This window comes from Pleurodeles waltl, chromosome 1_1, assembly GCF_031143425.1.
Source record: "Pleurodeles waltl isolate 20211129_DDA chromosome 1_1, aPleWal1.hap1.20221129, whole genome shotgun sequence".
Lineage (NCBI taxonomy): Eukaryota > Metazoa > Chordata > Amphibia > Caudata > Salamandridae > Pleurodeles > Pleurodeles waltl.
In genome coordinates this window covers 441,054,173-441,081,565 of record NC_090436.1, presented here as the reverse complement: position 1 = coordinate 441,081,565, position 27,393 = coordinate 441,054,173, and the positions used below count along the sequence as shown (strand labels likewise).

Below are 27,393 nucleotides of genomic sequence, written 5' to 3'. Positions count from 1 at the left end.
AGGGCCCACATGGCTTAATTTTGACTGCGACACACAGGCCTAGGCCTTGCATTGCCACACATACACGCCTTTCAACCCATTGGCATTCTTTAACTGTGCAAGCTGTCTGTACGTACCTGTGTTTTGGCTGACTCTGTGCTCCAGGTTGTCCTTCCTAGGCACCGTCCGCTGGGACTTGCGATGAGAAGGAGGAATCCTCGCGTGTACCGACCGCTGGTGGACCTGTCGACAATGGAAGAACGCCATATAATACTTCGATACAGACTTGACCGTGCCACTATCCATGAACTGTGTGCCCAGCTGGAGCCAGCCCTGATGTCCCCCATCCGCCAACCCACAGGGATTCCCCCTCTGGTGCAGGTTTTGTCAGTCCTCCATTTTTTGGCCAGTGGGTCATTCCAGACCACAGTGGCCATGTCATCTGGAATGTCTCAGCCTATGTTTTCTAAGATTTTGAGCAGAGTGTTGTCTGCCCTGATGAAACTCATGCGGAGCTACATCATTTTCCCCGAGGAGGGTGACTTGCCTACAGTGAAGGGTGATTTCTATGCCCTTGGACACATCCCCAACATCATTGGTGCCATTGATGGGACCCATGTGGCTTTGGTACCCCCAAAAGACGATGAGCAGGTGTTCTGAAACAGAAAGAATTATCATTCGATGAATGTCCAGGTGGTCTGTTTGGCTGACCAGTACATCTCCCATGTAAATGCCAAGTTCCCTGGGTCAGTGCATGACGCGTATGTGATGCGAAATAGCAGCATCCCCTATGTGATGGAGCAGCTACATAGACAACGTGTGTGGCTAATAGGTGACTCTGGTTACCCCAACCTGCCGTGGCTACTGACCCCAGTAAGGAATCCCCGGACAAGGGTAGAGGAACGCTACAATGAGGCCCATGGGTGTACTAGGAGGGTGATTGAGCGAACCTTTGGACTCCTGAAGGCCAGGTTTAGGTGCCTGCATATGACTGGTGGATCCCTAATGTACTCACCAAAGAAGGTGTGCCATATCATCGTGGCCTGCTGTATGCTTCACAACCTGGCTTTGCGACGCCAGGTGCCTTTCCTGCAGGAGGATGGTCCAGATGGTGGTGTTGTAGAAGCCGTGGAGCCTGTGGAGAGTGAAGAGGAGGAAGACTCAGAGGACGACACAGACAATAGGGATAGAGTGATACAACAGTATTTCCAGTGACACCCAGGTAAGAATCACCCACGCCATTTCCCAATTGCTTCTAGCCTCCTGCATCTGTACTTTCTGTAGTTCCCCACAGATGTTTTTCAGTAATTTTTGCCTTTCCCTTCCCTTCTCAGTGCTGTCTGACTCAGTACCTGACTTCTGCTTGGTTCGCCCATGAAATACAGCGTATTGACATTGGTATGTTGTCATGACTAATTGACAGAACAGAAATTGAACAGTGATATGTAATACATTTGTTAATAAGACAGCATGACTCAAAACAGATTATTGTGCAAAATTGTGATTTATTTACAGTGCTAGATATCGGTCCAGAATATGTGATTCTAAGGGTGATGGGTGGGGGTGGAGGAATATCCATGGCAGAGTCCAGTTCACAGTCTCACAGGTGCATTGTTCTTTTGCCTGGGGAAGGATGGAGCATAGGCAGTTCATGGTTGGACAGGCTGGCAATGTGGGACAGTGGGAAGAGTTCAGGGGGTATGTCCTGCTGGCGGGGGTCTTGACATCCTACTCTGTCTTTTTCTTTGGTCTCAGGCTCCTCTTACGGGGTGATTGTTCTTCAGCAGGAGGTGGGGTTCTGGGGGGCTGTCGAGGTGTTGGGACCTCCTGTCCACTAGCGCCGGCGGAGGTGGTAGGCTGTTCCTGGTCCGGCCTAGTGACAGGGGCCCTGTGTGGTGCACCATGGTCCCGCAACGCGTCCTCTATCCTGTGGAGGGCCAGGACGATGGTCCCCATTGCGGTCCCGATGATTCTCAGCTCCTCCCTGAACCCCATGTAGCGTTCTTCCTGCTGTGCCTGGACCTCAGTGAACCTGGCCAGTACCGTCGCCATCGTTTCTTGGGAGTGGTGGTAGGCTGCCATGATGGTGGTGAGGGCCTCTTGGAGAGTGGGTTCCCTGGGCCTCTCCTCCCCCCCCTGTCGCACAGCAGCCCTCCGAGCTGCCCGGTTTCCCCCGGCCTCTGTCCCCTGGCCGGTGTGCCCGCTCCCACTGCCCCCAGGTCCCTGTTGTTGTTGGGGTGTTGGGTTAGCCTGGGTGCCCTGTAGTGGCGGACACACCGCTGATTGAGCTGTCCTAGAGACAGAGGCATGGGCCCGCTGGGTGGGAGCTGTGCTGGTGTCGGCAGAGGGGGTCGGGTCTGGTGTGGCCTGTAGCTGCCTGAGGGGAACCGACTGCCCAGAGGTCCCCGATGGTCCGGGCTGGTCATCAGGTTCACTGTCGACAGAGCTGCTATCCTCAGTGTGGGCCTGTTCCGGTGGTGGGATGGACAGTTCTGGACCCTCCTGGCTGGTGTGTTGTCGTTCGGGTCCTGCATGGGGTAAGAGAGTTTGGTTATTGTTTCTGTGTGTGCAATAGCGTGCGTGTTATGGGTGCCCTTGTTCCCCAGTGCAGGCATTCCCTTGAGGGAGGTGTTGTGAGGGTATTTAGTGGGGGGGAGGGGTTAGTGCAGTGGTCATGCATAGGTGATGGGTGCCCATGAATTGTGTTGTCATGCAGGAGTTGGTGTTGGGATGGGTGGGTTGTGCTGGTGAGACATTGTCAGGGAGGATATGTGCTGGGGGGTTGGGGGTGAGGGTGGGGGTGTGGGTTGGCATGCTGGTGGGGGGGATATAGTAGTTGAGATTGGACTTACCAGAGTCCATTCCTCCGGCTACTCCAGCGAGGCCCTGAGGATGCAGGATGTTCAAGACCTCTTGCTCCCACGATGTAAATTCGGGAGGGGTGGGTGGGGGTCCGCCGCCAGTCTTCTGGACCGCGATGTTGTGCCTGGAGACCATCGATCGGACCTTCCCCCGTAGGTCGTTCCATCTTTTGCGGATGTCCTCCCTATTCCTGGGATGCTGTCCCACCGCGTTGACCCTGTCCACGATCCGCTGCCATAGCTCCGCCTTCCTGGCTATACTGGTGTGCTGCACCTGCGAGCCGAAGAGCTGGGGTTCCACTCTTAGGATTTCCTCCACCATGACCCGGAGTTCTTGGTCCGAAAAGCGTGGGTGCCTTTGGGGTGCCATGGGGTGGTGTGGGTGAGGTGTGGGGTGGTGTATGTGATGATGAGTATGTTGGTGTGTGGTCCTTTGTGCTACTATGTGGTGTGTGTGATGGTGTAGTGTGCCTCAGTGTGTCTTGCTAGGGATTGTCTGCTGTGTCTCTCTCTCCTTCTCTCAGTAATTCTGGTCGCAGGGGTTTGTGGGTGATGTGGGTGTGTGTTTTATAGTTGGTTGATTGTGTGGGAGTGGTGTGTGTATGTGTATCAGGTGTGTGTATTTCAAATTGTCCAATGTGGCTGTGTTTTGGTGATGTGTGTGTATTCTGACCGCGGCGGTGTGTAGCGCCAATGGAATACTGCGTTTGAATGACCGCCGTGTGGATTCGTGGGTCGTAATGGCATGGGCGTATTTCTGTTGGCGTGACGGTGGAGGTTTGGTCATCTCCAGTATATCGCTGCCCTCCGATGTGGCGGGCTGCAGTGGAGGACGGATTTTTGGAGGTTTGGCCGTTGTGGGTCAGAATGACCGTGGCGGTTGACCGCGGCCGCGGCGGTGTTATGGCGGTTTTATGACCGGCGGTAAGGGCATTTTACCGCCGAGGTCAGAATCACCCCCTTAGTGTCCTTTTGGAGTACAAGCAGTGGAGTGTCTACACCACTATGGAAGGGTGAGGGGGAGCACCAAACGATGGCATAGCGATGGACTGCCCAATTAGGAAGGGAGTCAGGACTTTAGGTAAGAGGGCCACCCAGTCATCTGCAAAAGCTTGACCAAGGAAAATATGACATTGGGGGCATGGGGCCTCCACTGACATAGCTAGTAGTTCACTCATGTGATGAAATGACGTAAATGTGGTGAAGAAGCTAGTCTTCAAGCTTAGGAGACACAGGAAGCAGCTATGCATCAACTCAAAGTGTTGAGGTCCTGACATGAGGAATGTCAGGACCAAGTTTAGGTCCCACTGTGGCATCACAAAAGGCATGGGAGGTAACATGAAAATCAAACCTTAATAAACGTCATCAACAGGCAATCTGAATAAGGACGGCTTGTCTGGCAAATGTTAAGAAAGCTGAAAGGGTAAAAAAATAACCATTTACAGTGCCCACGTTAAGGCATTTCTGAGTTGACGACAAAACAAATAAAATCATAGCCTGGCCTGCAATGGGTCTGTACTGCATGGCACCAGGTCAAAAAAATTTCACTAGTGACAGCATAAATGGCTTTCGTGGAGGGGCATCTGGCGGCGAAGATGACATTTATCACTTCAGGAGGCAAATCAAAAAGACGTCAACTGCTGCCAAGCACAGCTATGCAGATTGAGCAGATTCAGCTAAAGGACGCTGTCCTGTTATTGAGTCAGGAGGTCCTGCCAGAGAGGCAGCCTGATTTGAGAATAGATGCTAATGTTCAGCAGCTCCGGGTCCAAACATACTGGCCCAATCCAGAGCCAATAGGATGGCTCTGGCCCAGTCACTCCTGAACTTATACAGAAATCTACAGGACAGGAAGTGACAGGAAAGCGTAAAGGACTCCTTAGTTCCATTCCAGCTGCAACATGTCCTCTAATGAGTGTACTTGTGGAACCCCCGAAGCACAAAATTCTCAACACTGCACTTTTTTGTCAGTGGTAAAGAGATCTCACCTGGGTTCTCCCCACTGTTGGAAGACATCCTACCCCCCACGGACATGGCCCCTACTTCTGATCTGTCAGAAAAGGTCTGTTTAGTTCATCATTCAGCGACCAAGCCAGATGATCTGCCATCAGGAAAACACCTGATACGAATTCTGGGTTATCCCAGATCTGCAAGTGTTTGATGTCTAACCCAGGAGTGCAAAAACTTAGTTTGGTGCACTCTGATGAGGAAGAAATACTATTTGAACCGCAGTCCTGTCATTAACCCACCAAGCAGTTCTGCATAAGCAGTGATGACAGGTTATTCATCAGTCCCGTTCAAGTTTCAAAGACAAAATTATAATCCAAGTAATCTTTTGCTCTTAAACAACACAACCAAGAATACTTAATAGTACTAGGAGCAACAGGGATTTGTTTAAAAACTTTTATTTTAAAAGTCTTAATCAAGTACTTAAAATGTGCACAGTAACCACGAAGCATGAAAATATGAAAGCAATTATGCATGTCATTAGCAGTGAGAATAAAAAGAACATTGCAAACATATTTCTAAGCACTAAACCATATTTTAGTCATAACAATTAATAGGAAGCTTGCATCTTGAGATTCTTGAGGATGATTGCATGTCATACCCATTGAGAGCTAAAGCAGTTCTGCCAGGGAGAAAATGTGCTCTAAGCGAAAGAGCACCCTCTGCTAGGCTTCTCATCTAAGCTCTCCAAATGAGAGTGGCTGATCGACAATTGCCATACCTTCTGGAGACAATCTGAGCACAAGGACCTCTTCTAATCAAGGGTTTGACCACTGATTTTATCTCATATTTATAAAATAAAATAGGGCTTGGAGATTTGAGGTTGCTAACAGACTACGTTGTCAGGACATAAAATGTGTTGGCTGAGTCCACGTTAGTTTTAAGCGGCTATTGCTAAAACTTTGAGACCTGCACTGCAAGGGGCCATGTTAGAATTGTGCCACCTGTCACTGAAAACAATAGAAAAAGAAGTGAGCAGTCATGAACATGATCTTCACATGTTCAGCTAAAGGTATGCAGGCCAGAAAAATGGAGAAACAGGCTGACTTAGACTAACTAAAATGGAATCTGTCACAGTGTTGAGGACAAACTCTGAAGCTCCAGTCACCACCAGAGACGCAAGACTTTCTAGTACAAGACTTGGGACCTCAGCCCACCCTGGTTGTTGCCATACTAAATGGCAGTGGTGTCCGTGAGAATCTGCACCAGCTTCCCCTTGATTGATGGCAGAAAGACCTTTAGAGCCAGACAAATGGCCCACAGCTCCAGACGATAGATGTAAAGCATGTCCTCCACTGGAGATCACTGTCCTCTGCACCCCCAGGTTTACCCCAACCCAGCAGTGAAGGTAAGGAGTTAGCGCCAGATTTCTTCCAAAATTGCGCTACAGTGCAGCATCCAAATACTTTGAGAAAATTACAAGCCCTGCTAGTATTTCTTGATTTTGGAAGAACTATTTTTTACTGCATTATGCCAAGCAAGTGTAGCCCTTTTATGATTTAATTTCTCCTACGTTTTCTTCAAAACATCAGATGGGAAAATGCACAGCACACCAAACAGACTTGCTAGAGACAAATATTTACATACAGCGGAAAACAAAAACAACCTAGTTATTAGAACTGCCTCCAGCCCTTTGGGTCACATTTATATAACCTACAATGAGGGGCAGACTGTTCCTATTGCTTATAAATGACACTTGTAATCTAAAGCAGGAACACATTTTGTTTCCAAAGAGAACATTCTTACTGCGGTTGAGATGGCTATTCTGAAAGAGTGCCCTGTGGTGCCAGGAAACTTATAATTATAGTTTCTCCTATTCCTGTATTAGAAGCATCTAACAAGCTCCCGTAGGACCAGCAGTATAAGGACAGGTTGCTATACAAGTAATTAGACCACAGACTATAAATGCTATCATGGGTAAAATACCCATAAAATGTGACAAAATAGCTTTTTGGAGTGCTCGTAAGATGACCCAGCTGGAAGAGGTCTATCCTCATACTTCACCCCAAGACAAGCACAGAATCCTGACCGTGTCTTCCCCTTCAGATGGTGCCACCTGTAGAGGAATACAAGAACCGGGGAAGTATAATTTTGTGCTCTTATACTATTATGCAAGGTACACTTTCATAGGTGTATTCACACCTCACAGGGCTATTAAGTCATGTACAAAATGAGCACAGAGTTGCCCCAGCTCTGGATATGGTGATGAAATTATTTGGAAAATTTGAAACCGTTTCTTCAATGATTATGAGTCCCATTTGTGGAGAAGAAGCAGCTCTGGACCTCCGCCACAGACTTGCAATAGTTTCTGTTCAGGATAGTGAATGGGAACTACCAAAAATAGTATGAGAAAGATAGACATCTTTGGGCCATAATACCCTGGGTCCCAGGCCGTTAAACCGCATCTCAAAGCCGAAGGTGAGGCTGAAGGTTCTGGATAGCAAAAATCTACTGAAGGTAAAAAGAAACAGAATGAAAGGATTTCTGTCAACTCAGGAGTCCAGTGGGGTTGGATACAATTTGAGGGACAATGAGAAATTCAAAAGCTGGATTGGTATCAGCCATTTTTACTGTTTTTTTTCAGGACTCTGATGGTAAACGGACAGGGAGAAGTGGATAGACCGAGTATTGTAGAAAAGGCGAATATAGCTGGAAGAAAGCTGAAACCAGATATGAAACAGAGGTTAGGGCAATAAAACGGAAGAGAATGGTCTTGACTCAAAGACACACTTTAAAAAATGAGAAAGTAGCTGGATTAGTGAAAAGGCATGCCGTACAAACTAAGGCTACCTCTGTGAAACGAGATGTGGGTGACTTTGCTTTTAGACAGCGTAGCAGAATCAAAGAGCAGCATGCAAACTGCAAGGCTTAGGTTAGAAAGTATGTCCCCTCCGCCTCCCGTATCTCCTTCCCCACTGCTTTCATTATTCTAAAGTTGCTAAAGGGGGTTTGTTTGGTTAGAAATACATTATTAGTAAAGCCAACCCCTACCACTGTGTAATGTTTTAAATCCAAGGTATGTGCTTCTCTAGACTAAGCACTTTTAAAACATACTGCCTCCCAGTGTGGATGACATGCGACTCCTACACCTTGTAGTCCTCTCTGTCTAATGTAACATTTCCTAAAACTGATTTACACACATATGATTCTTTGTTTTTGTATGATGTCTGTGTAATGTAAAGTGCATATCCCATAAAAAGTGCAATGACAGAAAAAATACCAGTCCTTCTTAAAGGGCTCAATTAGCATCCTACAGGGGTCTCATTAAGAGAATAAAGAGTGACTGTCTCTTCAGTTATCTGGAACCCTAGATACTTTTCTAAGTCTCCCTCATCAGCCATGAGGGAGTGGGTATTTCATACTTACATCAAGGGTAGAGTGCCTCCTTGTAACTTAAAGTATCTCTCCTCTGCTACACTGGACCTAAAGTAAAGTGATCTGGCACGCAAAACTGGTAGGAGTAGTGCTATAAAACAAAATAAATACATGTGAGAGAGGGGCTTTGGAGAGATGACAATTGTTAGTGAGAGAATCCGTAAAGAAGGATGGCACCAACAAAGATTGTACAACTGGGCACCACCAGAGCTAAAGCCGGCCCGACAAGGAGCCTCAGAATCAGCCACATCCAGATCCAGGAGCCAGCCTGAAACATCCGGATAATATTATGAATGTCCTGGACTCACTACTGTGGATGGAAAGCCTTAAACTCCACCATATACATTTTGCCTCAGTGAATCTAATTCTATGAGAGGGAGAAGACTTTGGCTTGTTTATGGTAAAAACCCATTGATGTTTTGAGTTTCACAGTCATCCGGAGGTGGGCCTCGATCGACTATAGCAAGCCTCCCTTCAGCACCCAGTTGTCAAAGTATGAGAATTTAGTGATTTGTGACCTCTGAAGATGAGCAGTAACCACTGCTACCACTTCTGTGAACACCCGAGTAGTACCGGTGAGGCCAAAGGGGAGTGCGATAAACTGAAAATACTCCTCACCCATGTTGAACCCTAGGTAACACATGTGGGACTGCAGAAGAGGTATGGAAAATGTCACTTACCCAGTGTACATCTGTTCGTGGCATTAGTCGCTGCAGATTCACATGCTGTGCACATCCCGCCATCTGGTGTTGGGCTCGGAGTGTTACAAGTTGTTTTTCTTCGAAGAAGTCTTTTCGAGTCACGAGACCGAGGGACTCCTCCCATTTCGACTCCATTGCGCATGGGCGTCGACTCCATCTTAGATTGTTTTGCCCGCAGAGGGTGGGGTAGGAGTTGTGTATGCTAGTAATAGTGCCCATGCAATGGAGTGAATGCGTATGTACATAATAAAGTTGTAAGTAATATATTTACAAATGTACAAATGTTTAAGATCTACTTCTAAACGGCTACAGGCTCCCGGGGAGGCGGGTGGGCGCATGTGAATCTGCAGCGACTAATGCCACGAACAGATGTACACTGGGTAAGTGACATTTTCCGTTCGATGGCATGTGTAGCTGCAGATACACATGCTGTGCATAGACTAGTAAGCAGTTATCTCCCCAAAAGCGGTGGTTCAGCCTGTAGGAGTTGAAGTAGTTTGAAATAAGGTTCTTAATACAGCTTGACCTACTGTTGCTTGTTGTGCAGTTAGCACATCTACACAGTAGTGCTTGGTAAATGTATGAGGCGTAGACCATGTTGCTGCCTTACATATTTCGTTCATTGGAATATTTCCTAGAAAGGCCATGGTAGCACCTTTTTTTCTGGTTGAGTGTGCCTTTGGTGTAATAGGCAGTTCTCTTTTAGCTTTAAGATAGCAGGTTTGAATGCACTTAACTATCCATCTAGCAATGCCTTGTTTTGAAATAGGATTTCCTGTATGAGGTTTTTGAAAGGCGATAAATAGTTGTTTTGTCTTTCGAATTAGTTTTGTTCTGTCGATGTTGTACATTAGTGCTCTTTTGATGTCTAATGTATGTAGTGCTCTTTCGGCTACAGAATCTGGCTGTGGGAAGAACACTGGTAATTCTACCGTTTGATTTAAGTGGAACGTTGAGATTACTTTTGGTAAAAATTTAGGATTGGTCCGTAGAACAACTTTATTTTTGTGTATTTGAATAAATGGTTCTTGAATGGTAAATGCTTGAATTTCACTCACTCTTCTTAGAGATGTGATGGCAATTAAAAATGCAACTTTCCACGTTAAGTATTGCATTTCACAAGAGTGCATGGGCTCAAAAGGTGGACCCATGAGTCGTGTTAGGACAATGTTGAGGTTCCATGAAGGAACTGGTGGTGTTCTTGGTGGTATAATTCTCTTTAGGCCTTCCATAAACGCCTTTATGACTGGTATCCTAAACAATGAAATTGAGTGCGTAATTTGTAGGTAAGCAGAAATTGCCGTAAGATGTATTTTAATGGAAGAGAAAGCTAGGTTCGATTTTTGCAAATGTAGTAAGTATCCTACTATTTCTTTTGCAGATGCGTGTAAAGGTTGAATTTGATTATTATGGCAGTAATAAACAAATCTTTTCCACTTATTTGCATAACAGTGTCTAGTGGTAGGTTTTCTAGCCTGTTTTATGACCTCCATACATTCCTGTGTGAGGTCTAAGTGCCCGAATTCTAGGATTTCAGGAGCCAAATTTCTAGATTAAGCGATGCTGGATTTGGATGTCTGATCTGTTGTTTGTGTTGTGTTAACAGATCTGGTCTGTTTGGCAGTTTGATATGAGGTACTACTGAAAGGTCTAGTAGTGTTGTGTACCAAGGTTGCCTTGCCCATGTTGGTGCTATTAGTATGAGTTTGAGTTTGTTTTGACTCAACTTGTTTACTAGATATGGAAGAAGTGGTAGAGGGGGAAAAGCGTACGCAAATATCCCTGACCAGTTCATCCATAGTGCATTGCCCTGAGACTGATGTTGTGGGTACCTGGATGCAAAGTTTTGGCATTTTGAGTTTTCTTTTGTTGCAAATAGATCTATTTGTGGCGTTCCCCACATTCTGAAGTAAGTGTTCAGTATTTGGGGGTGAATTTCCCATTCGTGGATCTGTTGGTGATCCCGAGAGAGATTGTCTGCTAACTGATTCTGAATCCCTGGAATAAATTGTGCTATTAGGCGAATGTGGTTGTGAATCTCCCAATGCCATATTTTTTGTGTTAGGAGACACAACTGTGTCGAGTGTGTTCCTCCCTGTTTGTTTAGGTAATACATTGTTGTCATGTTGTCTGTTTTGACAAGAGTGTATTTGTGGGTTATTATGGGTTGAAATGCTTTCAGAGCTAGAAATACCGCTAACAGTTCTAAGTGGTTTATATGAAACTGTTTTTGGTGAATGTCCCATTGTCCTTGGATGCTGTGCTGATTGAGGTGTGCTCCCCACCCTGTCATGGATGCATCTGTCGTTATTACGCATTGTGGCACTGGGTCTTGAAAAGGCCGCCCTTGGTTTAAATTTATACTGTTCCACCATTGAAGCGAGGTGTATGTTTGGCGGTCTATCAATACCAGATCTAGAAATTGACCCTGTGCCTGTGACCACTGTGATGCTAGGCACTGTTGTAGGGGCCGCATGTGCAACCTTGCGTTTGGGACAATGGCTATGCATGAGAACATCATGCCTAGGAGTTTCAGTACTAATTTGACCTGTATCTTTTGGTTTGGATACATGGCTTGTATGACATTTTGGAATGTTTGGACTCTTTGTGGACTTGGAGTGGCAATTCCTTTTAGTGTGTTGATTGTTGCTCCTAGGTATTGCTGTGTTTGACACGGCAGAAGGTGTGACTTTGAGTAATTGATTGAGAAACCTAGTTTGTGTAGGGTTTGTATGACGTAATTTGTGTGTTGTGAACACTGTTTTTGCGTGTTGGTTTTGATTAACCAATCGTCTAGGTACGGGAACACATGTATTTTCTGCCTTCTGATATGTGCAGCTACTACTGCTAGACATTTTGTAAAAACTCTTGGCGCAGTTGTTATTCCGAATGGCAACACTTTGAATTGGTAATGTATCCCTTGGAATACAAACCTTAGGTACTTCTTGTGTGAAGGATGTATTGGTATATGGAAATATGCATCCTTTAGATCCAGTGTTGTCATGTAGTCTTGTTGTGTAACCATGTGAAAATGGTCTGATTTGATGTATGTATTCACTATTCTGAGATCTAGTATGGGTCTTAGAGTTTTGTCTTTTTTGGGTATCATAAAGTACAGTGAGTAAACTCCTGTGTTTAGTTCTTGTTTTGGTACTAACTCTATTGCTTCTTTTTGGAGCAATGCTTGAACTTCTAGTCCTAGAAGATTTATATGTTGTTTTGACATATTGTGTGTTTTCGGTGGAATGTTTGGAGGGAATTTGATAAATTCTATGCAATAACCATGCTGGATAATTGCTAAGACCCAAGTGTCTGTTGTTATTTCCTCCCAATGTTTGTAAAACTTGGTTAGTCTCCCCCCACAGGTGTTATGTGTTGGGGATTTGTGACCTTGAAGTCACTGTTTGTTTGGAGGAGTTTTGGGACTTTGGAACTTTCCTCTGTTCCTTTGAAATTGTCCCCCTCTATATTGTCCCCGAAAACCTCCCCGCTGATACTGGCTCTGGTAAGTGGGCTTTGTTTGTGAGGCTGTGGCTTCTGTGGTTTGCCCTCGAAACCCCCCTCGAAATTGTGTCTCTCGAAATGTGCCTCTGCTCTGTGGGGAGTAGAGTGCGCCCATGGCTTTGGCCGTGTCAGTGTCTTTTTTAAGTTTTTCGATCGCAGTGTCCACCTCCGGCCCAAACAACTGCTGTCCGTTGAATGGCATATTCAGCACAGCTTGTTGTATCTCTGGTTTAAATCCTGATGTACGCAGCCATGCATGTCTCCTTATTGTTACAGCTGTGTTGACAGTTCTAGCAGCTGTGTCTGCAGCATCCATTGCTGACCGTATCTGATTATTTGAGATACCCTGTCCTTCTTCTACTACTTGCTGCGCTCTCTTTTGGAACTCCTTGGGTAAATGTTCAATAAGGTGTTGCATCTCATCCCAATGGGCCCTATCATATCTGGCTAGCAAAGCTTGCGAATTTGCAATACGCCACTGGTTTGCTGCCTGTGCCGCCACCCTTTTGCCTGCAGCATCGAATTTTCGACTTTCTTTATCTGGAGGTGGTGCATCTCCTGAAGTATGAGAGTTGGCTCTTTTGCGCGCTGCTCCCACTACAACAGAGTCTGGTGTTAGCTGTTGTGTAATGTACACTGGGTCTGTTGGTGGCGGTTTATATTTTTTATCTACTCTTGGAGTAATGGCTCTCCCTTTAACAGGCTCCTCAAACACTTGTTTGGAGTGTTTTAGCATTCCGGGTAGCATAGGAAGACTCTGATATTGGCTGTGTGTGGACGACAGTGTATTAAAAAGAAAGTCGTCTTCAATGGGCTCTGAATGAAGGCTGACATTATGAAATGCAGCTGCTCTTGACACCACTTGTGCGTAGCCTGTACTATCCTCTGGTGGCGAGGGTCTCGCTGGATAGAATTCTGGACTATTGTCTGACACTGGTGCGTCATAAAGGTCCCATGCGTCAGGGTCATCCTGACTCATTCCTGTATGAGTTGGGGATTGCATCATTGGTGGAGTGGCTACCGGTGATGGTTGCGGAGAGTGATGTGGGGATGGTGGTGGTGTTACTTGTTTAGCCACCTTTGCGTGTGGCTGTTTGTCTTTGTCTTGGAAGGCAAGCTTGCGTTTCATTTTGACTGGAGGAAGAGTGCTGATCTTCCCTGTATCTTTTTGAATAAAGAGCCGTCTTTGAGTGTGATCTGGCTCTATTGCCTGTAATTCCTGTCCAAATCTATGTGTCTTCATTTGTGTGGACAGTCCTTGTTCCTCAGTGTAGGAACTTGTTTTCGGTTCCGAGGCCGGATATTTCGGTACCGAAACCTTTTCGCCTGCTTTTTTCGGCTCCGACAAAACCTTTTTTACTTTCGGCGTCATGCTCTCTCGGTGCTGACCCGTTTCGGTACCGGTGTCTCGGTGCCGAATCTTCTCTGAGCCACTATCTCGGGCCCGAGATTGCTGTGTGCCGGTATCTCGACCGGAGTCGGATGACTTCGACACCAGCTCGCCCTTTTTCGGTGCCGATGAACGATCACCTACTTTTCGGGTTAAGCCATGGCCTGTTGGCGGTGGCGTCCCCTGGGCTTTAGCGCTTTTCTCGTGAGTTTTTGTTTTCGATGTCTTACTCACGGTTTTTGGCGTTTCCTCGGGATCGATCTCCTCAGAGTCCGACTCCTGGGTGGAGAATGTTTCTTCCTCCTCCTCGAAACGCTGTTGTCCTGTCGACGCCGACGCCATTTGCAGTCTTCTTGCTCTTCGGTCCCTGAGTGTCTTCCTGGACCGAAACGCTCGACAGGCCTCACAAGTATCCTCCTTGTGTTCTGGTGACAAACACAAGTTACAGACCAGATGTTGATCTGTATATGGATACTTGTTATGGCATTCTGGACAGAATCGGAATGGGGTCCGTTCCATCAGCCTTGAAGAGACACGTGGCCGGGCCAACCAGGCCCCGACGGGGATGGAAGAAAACCCTGTAGGGCCACCGGAGCTCTTCTTAATTCGGTGTCGATCTGTTGTAACTAATCCGATACCGAACGCAAACAATACCGATGATTTTTCCGAGATTCTAACTAACTTTCCGACCCGAAACACGGAGCGAAAAGGAACACGTCCGAACCCGATGGCGGAAAAAAAACAATCTAAGATGGAGTCGATGCCCATGCGCAATGGAGTCGAAATGGGAGGAGTCCCTCGGTCTCGTGACTCGAAAAGACTTCTTCGAAGAAAAACAACTTGTAACACTCCGAGCCCAACACCAGATGGCGGGATGTGCACAGCATGTGTATCTGCAGCTACACATGCCATCGAACATGAAAATATGTGTCCTGCAAATCCAGGTATATCACCTGGATCTCTGCAGGAATTATCCGGGGCAACGTGAGTGTCCTTTTTCTGTCCTTCCACAGGTAGGTACTGGAATGACGTAGGTTCCAGATAGGTCAAAGACGCCCATCCTTTTTCGAAATAAGCTAATAGTGAGAGTAACAACTGCACCTATCTTTACTCATGGTATCGTCTATATTTCACCTTTGAAAAGCATAAGGTGCACCTCTTCTAAGAGGATGGACAGGTGCTCCTCTGAATTTTGTTCTAGTTGGGAGGGCAAGTGGGTGAGGGAGGAAATAAAACACAGGGCATAGCCATTTTAAAAACTTGCAAAACCCTTCTATTAGACGTGATGTATCGCCATCCTAAGAGCAAACATCACAACCTACCTCCTAATGGGTGGGCATGAGCCAGTGATGGCAAACTAAAGTGGTTTCCTGGCCAGTGTAGCAGGGTAGAAAGAGTTGGAAGACTTGTACCACTGCTGGCCCACACATTATTAGCTGGTTTTGCATCCATAGCCCCAAAAGGACATTGTGAAAGCTGTTTTAGTTTATATGTAGCACCCTGGAGTAGCCTCTAAATTTCCAAAAGTGGGCAAAAACTGTCTTTCAGGAGCCAACAAAACCAAGATATACATTGTAGATCTACTATCTTAAAAGTGTTTCAAAGAGAAGTCCACCTTTTCACTGAAGAGGTGGGAACCATTATAGGCCATCAGCGAACCCTGCACATCGCCCCTAGTACACCTCATCCAGGCATGGAGTAACAACCCAACAGGCAAGCTACATGGCCAGACTGCAGCGCCAGCGTGGCTAAGAAATCATGTGCTTGCCAAAGGTGTTCATTCTCTTAAGATTGAATGGTGGGGAATAAGTTGGGATTCATTTTACTGGTCAAAACCAGCTCTTTGTAATGGGATGCTTGTTGAGAAAATCCAGGTCAATACGTACTAGTCTATGACTTCTGGCCACCTGCCAGTTCACAGGCAGGCGAGAACATGCGGTCACATGTACAAAGATTTGTTTTTGCAAAACCGAATGTACAATAGTGTACTTTACACTGTTTGCGATTCCCAATGGGGTCGCAAATGACCTACCTCATGAATATTCATGAGGTAGGTCGCAATTTGTGACCCCCATTGGGAATGGCCACCCTCACAGGGATGGTGGCCTGCTGGAGACTTTCGCTGCCATTCACAAAGGGGAAGGGGTCCCATGGAGACCCATTCCTGTTTGCGAATGGGTTAGCAGCAGTTTGAAACTGGTGCTAACTGCGATTGTTTTGTGACCGCATTCATGGTCACAAAACAATCGTACATCGGACTGCGACTCGCAATTAGGAAGGAACACCCCTTCCTAATTGCGACTCGCAAACCCTTTTTGCGATTCGGTAAATAGATTACCAAATCGCAAAAATGGGTCTGTACATACCAAAAAGCATTTTTCTCGACGCAAACGGCCCGAAACGAGAAAAAAGGTACGCACATGTGGCCCATGGTTTGAACCAAGTAATCATCAGAGTATCTGTAAGACCATCATTAAAAAGAGGCAAGGTTTTAGATGTTGCTGGCCAGGATGTAGGATTACCATCTAAACATTTATTTTAGTCTCAATGGAGGGTAGCTGTAGTGCAAGCTCTCAGATGGTCTTTGAACCACCACCGCAAATAGGGCACTCTCCTCTGTTTTGGCCCATTTGGTGTATCAAGCTTTGTCCCAGAGGAGGTGTCAAGCCCACTGGCGTTTTGTAAATTAAGGAATAGGCAGGGTCACGGAATTATGCGATTTTGCACATGTGCAATTTTCCACGTCATTAAGGATTTGCAGCATTTGCCACATATTCAGTATCGTCTGATGTATAATCTGCAGATTTTTATTTTTTCATTCTTTCTAGCTCAAACGGATCAAAAGTTACTAAAAACACTAAGGCACGTGTGCTATGCAGCAGAAGGCCTTTTGCAAAGTTTGCCTAGTTACCTTTCTGTTGCTTATTGCTATACTAAGGGATTGAACTGGTACTAATGACGTGAAACCTATCACAATACAGCTTTAACAAGTGTAAAAAAAAATGACAAAAAAGTGAAGTGATACAATGCCGCCTCACGCCACATAATTTGCCCTTTTTTGGCATTTTATTTAGTAAACACTGCTGCATAATTTAATACCCATCTGCTGCATAATCACAGTTGCTCTGGGAATAAGGCACCATCAGTGTAATAAGGGGGGAGCAAGCAATACCCCTGACCATCATGAACATCCTGGAAAGCAAACTACTCTGACACAGGATCAGAGTCAGAACTATGAAGATCATGGTGCTTCTGGTGATAGCCGCGTTGCGGTAGTGGCACAGTACTAAAGTTAGATGATGACCAGTTGCACTTCAGTAATTTTGTATTGTAATAATATTAATAATAATAATAATGCAGTTTAATAGTGCTTAAATATCCAAAGGTGTCTCAGCGCTGCCATAAAAATGGACCTAACCCCGCTATCAACAACCCGTTCCTACTCTGCATTTAAACAACCATGTTTTCAGTCTTTTCCTAAAAGACAGATGGTTGTCAAGCCCCTGTATATCTTGGGGTAAAGAAATGCAAAGCTTCACAGTTACATGACTAATAGATCATTCACTCCATCGACATCTCCTAACTCAGTGAACTATCTAATTTTTCCTGGCTGTCGATCTTAATGCCCTTTTTGGGACACATCTTTGGAATTTCTTCTCCAGGTATTTATTGTCTGTCCCATGTACATCTTTATGTGATATTCATAAAGATTTGAATATTGCTCTTTTCCTTGCCGGCAACAAGTGTAGATTATCCAGTTCAGTGGCTACCGATGATGTTTTGGTATCCAAAATCAAGCGGGCTGCTGAATTTTGGATTATTTGTAATTTCCTCACTTCTGTAGAGATACTACCCAATTACATGGCACTGCAGTACTCCAGCCTGGATAAAATTAAAGCAGGCACCACAGACTTGCAAGACTACAATGGAGCACAAGGGAAGATTTTCCTAAGCATTTTAAAATGAGGGTGCAAATCAATATGACGGAACTCATTTGCTTAGTAAAAGTCAAGCTAAGGTTGGCTTGGGATCTGACATAGGCACCGGGTCAATTTCCAGGACCATTGGGGTAGAGGGAACTGCAGTGGATTATAGAGCTGGTGATGAAGTATGTACCACAGACGGGTTGGGCCCAGTAGCAGGACCCAAGGGGGAAGATGGTGCCCAGGTGGACCCACCAACGGTAACCTGATTGGAGACCCCTGCGGTTTCTTGGGGCCTGTGGGTGCACCAGGGGCTAGAAGGTACGCCACAATCACACTGAAGCATAGCCACTTTTAAGGCCTCAATCTGTGGAGGGTCGACAACGCCCCATAAACTCGGGGCATGTCAGAATCGGCTGAAGAATTGGCTCAGGGGCCTGAAATACTTCTTGCATCTTTGATGCCTTAGCACCTTGAGTCGGAGTGGCAGAATGGGTTGAGTCTCACTTCACTATTTTATGCTTGCATTTAGACTTGAACTTACGGGAAGACTTCGACTGAAAAGTGTAACGGCCACAGGAACGGCCCGAGATCCGGACCAAATCTGGGTCCAGAACTTGGAGCAGGTCCTAAGCGAAGGCTGTGACATGCAGCTTCACTTCCCAGTCTAGAATCGCCTTTGGTTGCATAGGGGAGCATATATCACATGACTTAAGAGTTGAGTCCCAGGCCCGGACACCAAAGACACCCCTTATGACAGACATCTGCTTCATGTTAAACTTTTTGAATCCTCTAGTTTTCAGAGGAATATGAATCCCTAGCACACTGTGTGAAGTCTAGAAGTCTGAAAAAAACAACAGATTTGGGACAGTGCCTCGAATCCTTGTTGAAAGGTACAGGAAGAAAGGAACTGACATCAGTATGCATGGCTGTCACTTATAAGTAGCTCCGCTCTGTCAGTGAGGCAGTAAGGAGCCTACGTGGAGCCATATGGCATCACCTAGTAGCTCACGGGGATTATGGAAAGTCTCTGGAGCCAATCTGCTGCCTGATGAATATTCAAAGGTAAGGAATCTGTGGTTAGAACTATCCACCATAAACTTCACTTCAGTATGTCAGCAACTATTTTATCTCATATGCAAGCTACAAAATGAAAAAAAGCTAAATTACACATTTGGTTGGTGTTAAATTAAGAATGATAGTTTCCTTTTAAAACATTGATCCTTACCTTCATTATTTTTATCAGGGTGCCATCCTGTTGTCCATCCCAAAGACAATGTCACATCTGGGAAGAACGATATTACTGTATTGAGAAAACATTCAGCATCCACCGCTTGGGGAGATCCACAGGGGCCAGGAAGAATGTCAGCATTAATCCAAAGGGGTCTCTTCAAGGACATCTTCCTTTGTTGCAAAAGTATCATAGATGGTTTCACTGCTTCCAAACTGTAAGATAAAACATACTTACATTCACACACACTGAACTGTAGGGCAAATGAAGTGATTCAAAAGTATGTTTCCCCTAAAGAAGAGCCGAAAGCTTCTCATTTGTTATACAAGTTTCTAGTTGTGTACTTGCAATCCATTTGATTGTCCTCTACATATAGTTTTTTTTATTTGTGCTACTGCTTTGTGGAAACCTTCCATAGGGCTAATAAAAAAATATATATGTTAGACTCTCACTGCAAGTTGTCTACAATTACCTCATTATTTCCCCACCTCGAAATTACCATTAGTGGGGTCATGGAAATTCCTGGGGCAGAGAAATAATGAAGATTAATAATGAAGATTAAAAGATTATGGGGAATGACATGCAGGATCTGTGCTTCCAAACTGATTCACACGTTTTCTCCAGTCTTTCATACATGGATGGTGGCTCCCCACATACAGCAACACAATTGTATGACCACTTGTAATCAAGACCTTACTAGAACGAATGAAGGTTCTAACATTCAAACATTCAAAAATAGGTTAGGCTATTCAGATTTAAAGTCTTCTTTTATTACCCAGGCCTGCAAATGCATATTGCCTTGAAACCAAATCTATTTCACTAACTCATAGAAACCTAGTTTGTCACAAACACTTAAAGCAACTAGTGCCAACCCATAATCAGAATAATAAAACTGAAAATACAGCTGCTAATACTGAAATTTGCAAATATTCAGAAACTATATGTCAAAATCAGTGGGAAACATTTATCTGGAAAACATTTGGAAGTCTTGTCATTATGCCAGCTGAGGCTGTCTGTGGACCTTCTTTTACAGTTTCAGGAACATGACTATTAGTTTGAAACCTGTGCTAAACCTCACTAGTGGATCACAAAGTATGTTTAACTGGAAATAACACATGTCCTTGGTGTTAAATAAGGCAGAGCTGGTGCAACCACCTTCTAACCCTTATTATGAAAGCAGGTTTGTGGATGTGAAAATATGTGACCAGAATGGTTGTGCATGTTTTGGTTTTGCAGTTTGTTGTAGTGGTGATGTTTTGCGTTGTTTTGCATGCTGTTGTGTTTTGTAATGAATTCATGCATTGTGTAGTTGCTGTGTTGTACCGTGGTTGCTGTGGAACATTGGTTTTAAGGTATTGCTCCTTGTTCTGTGCTTTTTTGAGCTGTTAGATGTAGTTTGGTAGGTTTTATGTCACTGTATTGTGTTTTGTTGATTACTTTAGAGAGGCCAACAGATGCTGCTATATTCACAGTCAAATGAAACACATACCTTTAAAGTTCCATTTCTAAACATGTACCATTGTTCAAGGATGTAAAATACTTCTGCTTAAAATCTTTAACTGTTTAAGACACAAATCAGCCCAGTACTTTTCAGTGTTCACTTTATGAAAAAAAACACTAGTCTTTCCTGATACTATATAAAACTGTATCTATTCCAGTACCGTTATGGTGATTTCTTATGATCAGACCATTGCATATTCATACCTTTATGCCCTCCATGAAACTGAAAAAAGGAAGAGAGAATCTGCTGGTACTTTCAGGATCTGTACCATACCTTTTTGAGGTCGAAGCTTGGTTAGATGTGGACATGCTGACAGCTTCTCTAGGAATGCATTCCACCTTTGTTTTAGGCTGTCCAGCATGTCTTCGTACGTCATGTGGAGCAAAGCAAGTTAGCCACCTCTCTGACTGTCTCCTTGTATTCTTCCATGAGTGCTCACTTTCTGGGAACTTTTTTTTTCTTTTTCATGAAGCGCTGCATGAGAGTATGTGTTTTCAGTTATCTACCTTGTATGATAGTTCACAACAGTAAGCGTGCTGTATTTCTTTGAAAAGGTTTCCTGCTGCCTCTTTGGGCTTGGCGGATTCTATTTATCTCTGCCACTACCAGATCATCAATCTTGCATGCCAGTGAGGAACAATGTTCTGACTACGGGACCATTTATTTTGGTCAGTGCTCTATACGAATAGCATAAGTTAAACAATTGTCTTCCTCATTTTCATGCCCATGCCATAGCAGAACAAGTTACTTACCTTTGGTAATGTCTTATCTGGTAGAGACATATTCTAGTTGCAGATTCCCTACCTTTAAATTTCCCCCAGGAGGCACACTGGATCCAGAGAACTTTTTCAGCAGTACCCCTGTGTGCCTTTAAGTGGTGTCGATTGGCTCCATGTCTGGCGTCGTCAGTGTCCGCGCCAGATAAGATGTTGTGGATTCTACATAGGTGCCACCCAGCACGCTGACAACAGTTTCTTTATGCGGCGCCAGAAGAGAAGAGCCATGATGAACACGGACCACTGGTGCATCAAAACAAAGGCCCTTAAGGGGAGTCCTTGTCCATAGAAATCAGTTCGTAGAGCGGGAAGGAAAGGTAGGTCAGAAAAGAATCTGCAACTAGAATATGTCTCTACCAGATAAGGCAATACCAAAGGTAAGTAACTTGTTTATCTGATAGAGACTTCTAGTTGTGGATTCCTTACCTTTAAATAGATAACCAAGCAATACTATCCAAGGAGGTGGGTCTGCAAACCAAAATCATACTAGAAAGTCCTGCAGGACCGAACAGGCAAAGTACCCATCCTTACGGACCCGACTGTCCAGGCAGTAGTGTTTGGTAAACGTGTGCAGAGAAGCCCACGTTGCCACCGGACAGATGTTAAAGACTGGAAATCCACGCGCTAAAGCAGTGGTCGCAGCTGTAGCTCCTGTAGAATAAGCATGCAAACCTTCAGGTGGTTGCTTTCTGGCCAGTGCACAGCAGGTCTTAATGCAGAGTAGGACCTATCAGGTTCTTTTCTGCACTGCCCAATCTTTCTTCACACCCAAATAACCAACCAAGAGTTGATCATCCACCTGGAACTCTTTGGTACCAATAAGGCAGAACACCAACACTCTTTTTGAGTCCAGGGGGTGGAGTCTGAGCTCTTCCTTAGAGGGATATGGAGGTGCATAAAAAGTAGGCAAGGTGATGGACTGGCCTACATGAAAGGGTGTAACCACTTTTGGTAGAAAAGAAGCCCTAGTGTGAAGCACCACTTTGTCAGGATAGATGGAAAGGTAGAGCAGCTTAAATGACAATGCCTGCAGCTCACTCACCATGCAGGCAGATGTAATGGCTGCAATGAACCAGTGTTTAAAATGAGAAGCCTGAGAGGACAATTGGGGAGAGGCTCAAAAGGAGCACACGTCAAGAATGTCAAACCCAAATTCAAAACCCATTAGGGCATAAAAAATGGGGATGGAGGAAACATATGTGTTAGATCTTTAAGGAGCCTATGTAGAATAGGAGACTTAAACAAAGAAGGTTGATCAGTCAACCTAAAAAAAGCAGAAAGAGCAGACAAATAACTTTTAAGAGTGCACATAGCAGAGCCCTGCTGGACCATAGAAAGGACAAACAACAGGACCTCAGAGAGAGGGGCGAAAAGAAGTCAACAGACTTGTCTGTGCACCATGTCACAAATTTCTTCCAAGGACAGGTCTATACCATTTTGGTGGAGGGGCACCTGGCTGGCAAGACTACATTACAGTCTTCCAAGGGAAAGTCAAATGCTGTCAACTGTCGCCACTCGATCTCTATGCAAGAAGGCAGAGAGTTGACAGGTTCGGGTGCAGAACCATTCCCTGCAGCTGCAACAGAAGATTTTCCCGAAGGGGCAGTATGATCGGAAGATCGATGGACATGCTAATCAGTCCGGGATACTAGACTCTTCATGCCAAGTCCAGAGCCACAAGGATTACTTGGGCCTGGTCGTTCTTGATTTTCTTGAGAACTCTGGGCAGAAGTGGTATGGACGGAAAGGCATACAGGAGGTCTGAGTTCCACTCAAGACGAAAAGCTTCTCCGAGCGATTGCCACCTTGAAAACGCCAACTTACAAAACTGCTGACATTGTGCATTCTTCGCAGAGGCGAACAGATCTAACCAAAGCTCTCCCCAATGCTGATAGGGACCTTGTGCCACCTCTGGATAGAGATGCCATTAGTGATCGGGTAGACATTTTTGGCCGTTGACAGAGGGAAGAAATGCCTTCAATGCTAGTCAGATTGCATTGAGCTCCAACAGGTTGCTGTGGAGTCTGGATTCCGCCGGAAACCAGATGCCTCTGATCTCCACCTCTCCTAGATGGCCGCTCCCATCCGAGGAGTGATGCATCTGTCACTACTATCAGATTAGGTTGGGGCAGGGAGAGGGATCTGGCTCTGACCCAATTGTGGTTCATTAACCACCACTGCAGATCTTGCACAGTTCCAAGATCTGGACCATGTCGGAGAGATTGCCCTGATGTTGCGCCCACTGGAACTTCAGGTCCCACTGCAGGTCCCGCATATGGCATCTGGTATGTGTCACCAGCCGGATGCAATGAGGCCCAGCAGCCTCAGAGTCATTTTCACTGAAATCCAGGATAGAGGCTGAAACATGTGTATCATAGCCTGAATATCCTGGACTCGCTGCTTGGGAGGATAAGCCCAAAACTGCACCGTGTCCAGAATAGCTCTGATAAAAGGGAGCATCTGAGAGGGAGTGAGGTGCGACTTTGGCATGTTTATAGTGAACCTTGGTGAACACCTGAGGGGTGCTGGTAAGGCCAAAGGGGAGCATGTGAACTGAAAGTGCTTGTGTCCTACAGTGAACCACAAGTAATGTCTCTGGGGAGGCAGGACAGGAACATGAAAATAAGCATCTTGCAAGTCCAACCCTACCATCCACCTAGGTCCAGGGTAGATAAAACCTGAGCCAGAGTGAGCATTTTGATCTTCTCCTTCTTGAGGAAGCGACTGAGGATCGTTGGTCTAGGATAGGCTACCAGAAAGTAGAAGGAATAGTATCCAGGACCTACTTCTGGCACAGGCACCCTCTCTATAGCTCCCTTGGTCAAAGGAGATGTAACTTCTTTTCTGAGAAAGGACAAGTGATCTTCAGTCATCTGATCGTATGATGATGGCATGGATGGAGGGGTAGTCTCAAAGGGGAGGGAGTAGTCCCTTTGGGCTATCTGCAAAACCCACCCGTCTGGTATGATGGATTGCCAGCGGAGCAGGTGATGGCGAATCCTGCCTCCAACTAGCCCTTGATGGTGAGTCAGACTAGGAAGGCTTAGAGACTGCTGCGGGGGTGCAGTGGACTGGCCAGACCACTAGCTCCCTCATCCATGAGGTCTGTGGATCCCATGCCCTTGGCCACCCAGAAGCTGGGGTAGCATGAAGTCCATGTGGCTGGCTGGGAATGGATGTGGTTGGAGACGCCTTCCGTAGCCACGAAAGGGGGAATGGGTGAACTGAGGGAGATAAGGGGCTACCCGAGGACCTGGTCATAGCATGAGAATCCTTGAAGCACTCGAACGCTGTGTCTGCCTAGTCACCAAAGAGACGGGTGCTATCAAAGGGCATGTCCATCAAAGTCGCCTGGACATCCCCAGAAAAGCCAGAAGTTCTCAGCCAGGCATGGCGCCTCAGGGTCACTGTTGACAAAACCGCTCTGCCTAGCGAGTCAGTCATGTCCAGTCCACAAAGGATGGTGAACTTTGCTGCGTCTCTTCCATTGGCAACTGGCAATTGTCCTGTTCACAGCAGCCTCTATGCTGGGTTTGGACTAGGTACCCTCTAGGACATCTGTAAGGGCTTTATTAAAGAGGAGCATGGGTTCTGAGGAGGAAACCCCAGGCTGAAGCACCTCTGTCAAGAGGTTAATCCTGATTACCATTCATAGCAACCTCAGCTGCTCTTCTCACCACCATTGAATAAGAAGCTCCTTCCTCCGTAACCACTGTAGGAGGAGAAAGCATGTCAGTATCTGGAGAAGTATAAAGTCCACTGGCCTCACCCAAGTCTGTACGGCAGTCCATAGGGTCTTGGAGCTGGCATTATAAAGGGTCCAGCGACCCCTTTCATTCCTCACCGTAACATTAGCCCATACGCAAGTGGCTCAGGATCTGACATAGGAGGCAAGGCTCCTGTAGGTGTCAGAGTTGGCATCGTAAGCTGTCCATCTGGCTCCATGACGGCAATAAGAATGGGAACGGTGCCACCCATGGGCATGGGCGGCCACAGAAGTGTTGGTGTCGGCGAGGGTCGAGGTGGTAAGACCGATCCCGGTCCAGATTGAGGACTGGATCCATGAGTGCCCTTGCCAATGAGGCCGAAGCTGCCGGTACAGGACCCGAAGGGGCCGCTTATGGCTCCATGGGGCCCAAAGGCGCTCCAGCGGAGTCAGGCTGCCCAAAAATGAGACGCATGGCCTTGTAAAACTCACAGAGCTGGGCAAGGTTTGCTCCGGCTCGTGGAAACTCGGGGAGGCGTGGAGTCTGCCCAGGAGCAGGTTACTCAGAACAAGGTCTAGAGAACGTTGACGCTCCTTCGTCTCGTCAAGCAACATACGACGAGAAGTTGAAGAATATTTCAACGTTTTGCTCTTCTTCTTGTGCCTCAACTCTCCGATCGCCCCGAGGACTTGGAGTGGGACTTTGCAACCGCTCCTGGGACCTTCCTCTCGACCGGGACTTTGACTTGCACAGAGTGGAGCATCGTGCCGCTTTCACCTTCAGGGACCGCTCCCTCAAGGTCTTTGGATGCATAGCCTTACTCTTGAAGCATGATTTTAGCTTGTGGTCGTGCTCCAGGCCGTCAATGACATTCTCCAAGCACCAGAAGTTGAAACCTCAAAAAATCTTTGACAAAAAGTTGAATAAACGCCAGTCAAAATATGACTAAGGAGTAGCTCTCTTTGGATCGGCACGAGCTGGCACGGAAGGAAAATATCTAACGTCAGCATACCAGCGCACCAGGGTGTAACCTATGTAGGACCCGTGACGTCATATCCGGCGCAGGTTACCATGGACACTGAGCTGATCAATGCCATCTAACAGCACGCAGGTGTACTGCTCAGAAAATTCTCCTGATCCAGTCTGACGCCTAGGGAAATTCGAAGGTAAGGAATATGCAACTACAAGTCTCTATCAGATGCTGAAAGTAGGGGAGGGGGTGCTGAAGCACCCAAAAAAACAAAATTGCTGGAGGATAGAAGCTGAATGAGCAATAAAGAGGCTGCTTTATCTTGTCATATTTGCTGTGCATTCAACAATTACTATTTATTCTTTTAAAAGGGAGCTTGGTGTTTACTTTTTTTTCTCTGACTGCAAAGTGAAAGGATTTATGTGTGAAAAAGTTGTAGGATTTTTCTGCTTCACTAGCATACAACAAAATTGAAATGCATGTAAATTAACTGTACAAATATTTTTAAATATATCTGAAAGCATAAATGAAACACATTTTTTGTCAAAACAAATCAATACACTATGTGATTCTGATTTCCACACATCATTTGTGCACTGTATAGTTATATCAATAAAACTGTATGTCTGTGCAAATGTAATATAATTTCACTGGAAAATGTGCTGCCTGTAATGATAGAGTGCTACCTACTGCGCTTTAGTAAAATATTTGTGGCACTGTGTTCCAAATTGTACCACCAGCTACATACTACATCCTTACCACTCTACTGCTAAATACATTGGCTACACTTGTTTTTTGTGTGGTAAATGGATTTTGTACAATCCCTGTGACTTCATCCCACTCTGAAAATGATTCCAGCACCACCTGCGCATGCTAACTTCAAAATGTCAATTCATGCCTGAGACCTTGCTGGTTTCTACGCAGATCTTGAAGGAAGCAGCATACTGTAATTGAAATACAATTTGCTCAAATATCTGACAGTCACTTCACAGCTTTTACTTCAGGACTGAGTGTCAAGTCAGAAGTTCTGCAAAAGACTAGTCTTCATTAAAGAAGCACAAATGCTGTGTTATATGTAATTCACATCTTAACAAGACATTATAACAATTTCAATAGGTTTAGCTAAAAAAAAGGTGCAGGGACACAATCAAAGGACTTTTCATAAGTATCTAAACTACACAGTGATATAATCAAGAGCAATAAAGCAAGCATGCGCATGGACATTACAAACGACTATTAGAAGAACAACCCAATATGTTCCTTAAATCATCAACATTTATAGTGCACTTTCGACAAAAAGGGGAACTGGGGGTGTGGTCTTTGTCAGAGAATTTTTATATCACTTGCTACTTTTGGGGGCCTGTTTCCAAGCATTCCTAATTTTCTAATGTTTATTGATGAGTGACCAAAGTAAAAAGTAGATTATGAAGCCTAAGATTCTATTTAATTCAAATTCAATACCCAAGTT

At 45.5% G+C, this 27,393-nt stretch overlaps 1 protein-coding gene across 1 annotated transcript in view; it reads right to left on the bottom strand.

The window, feature by feature from the left end:
• Nucleotides 1–27,393, bottom strand: part of FAM151B (family with sequence similarity 151 member B) — a 363,119-nt gene that overhangs the window by 155,789 nt on the left and 179,937 nt on the right. Inside the window, exon 4 of the mRNA XM_069224485.1 lies at nt 18,969–19,186. Within this exon, the coding sequence (XP_069080586.1) occupies nt 18,969–19,186 (218 nt within the window). The remainder of the gene's footprint in view (nt 1–18,968; nt 19,187–27,393) is intronic.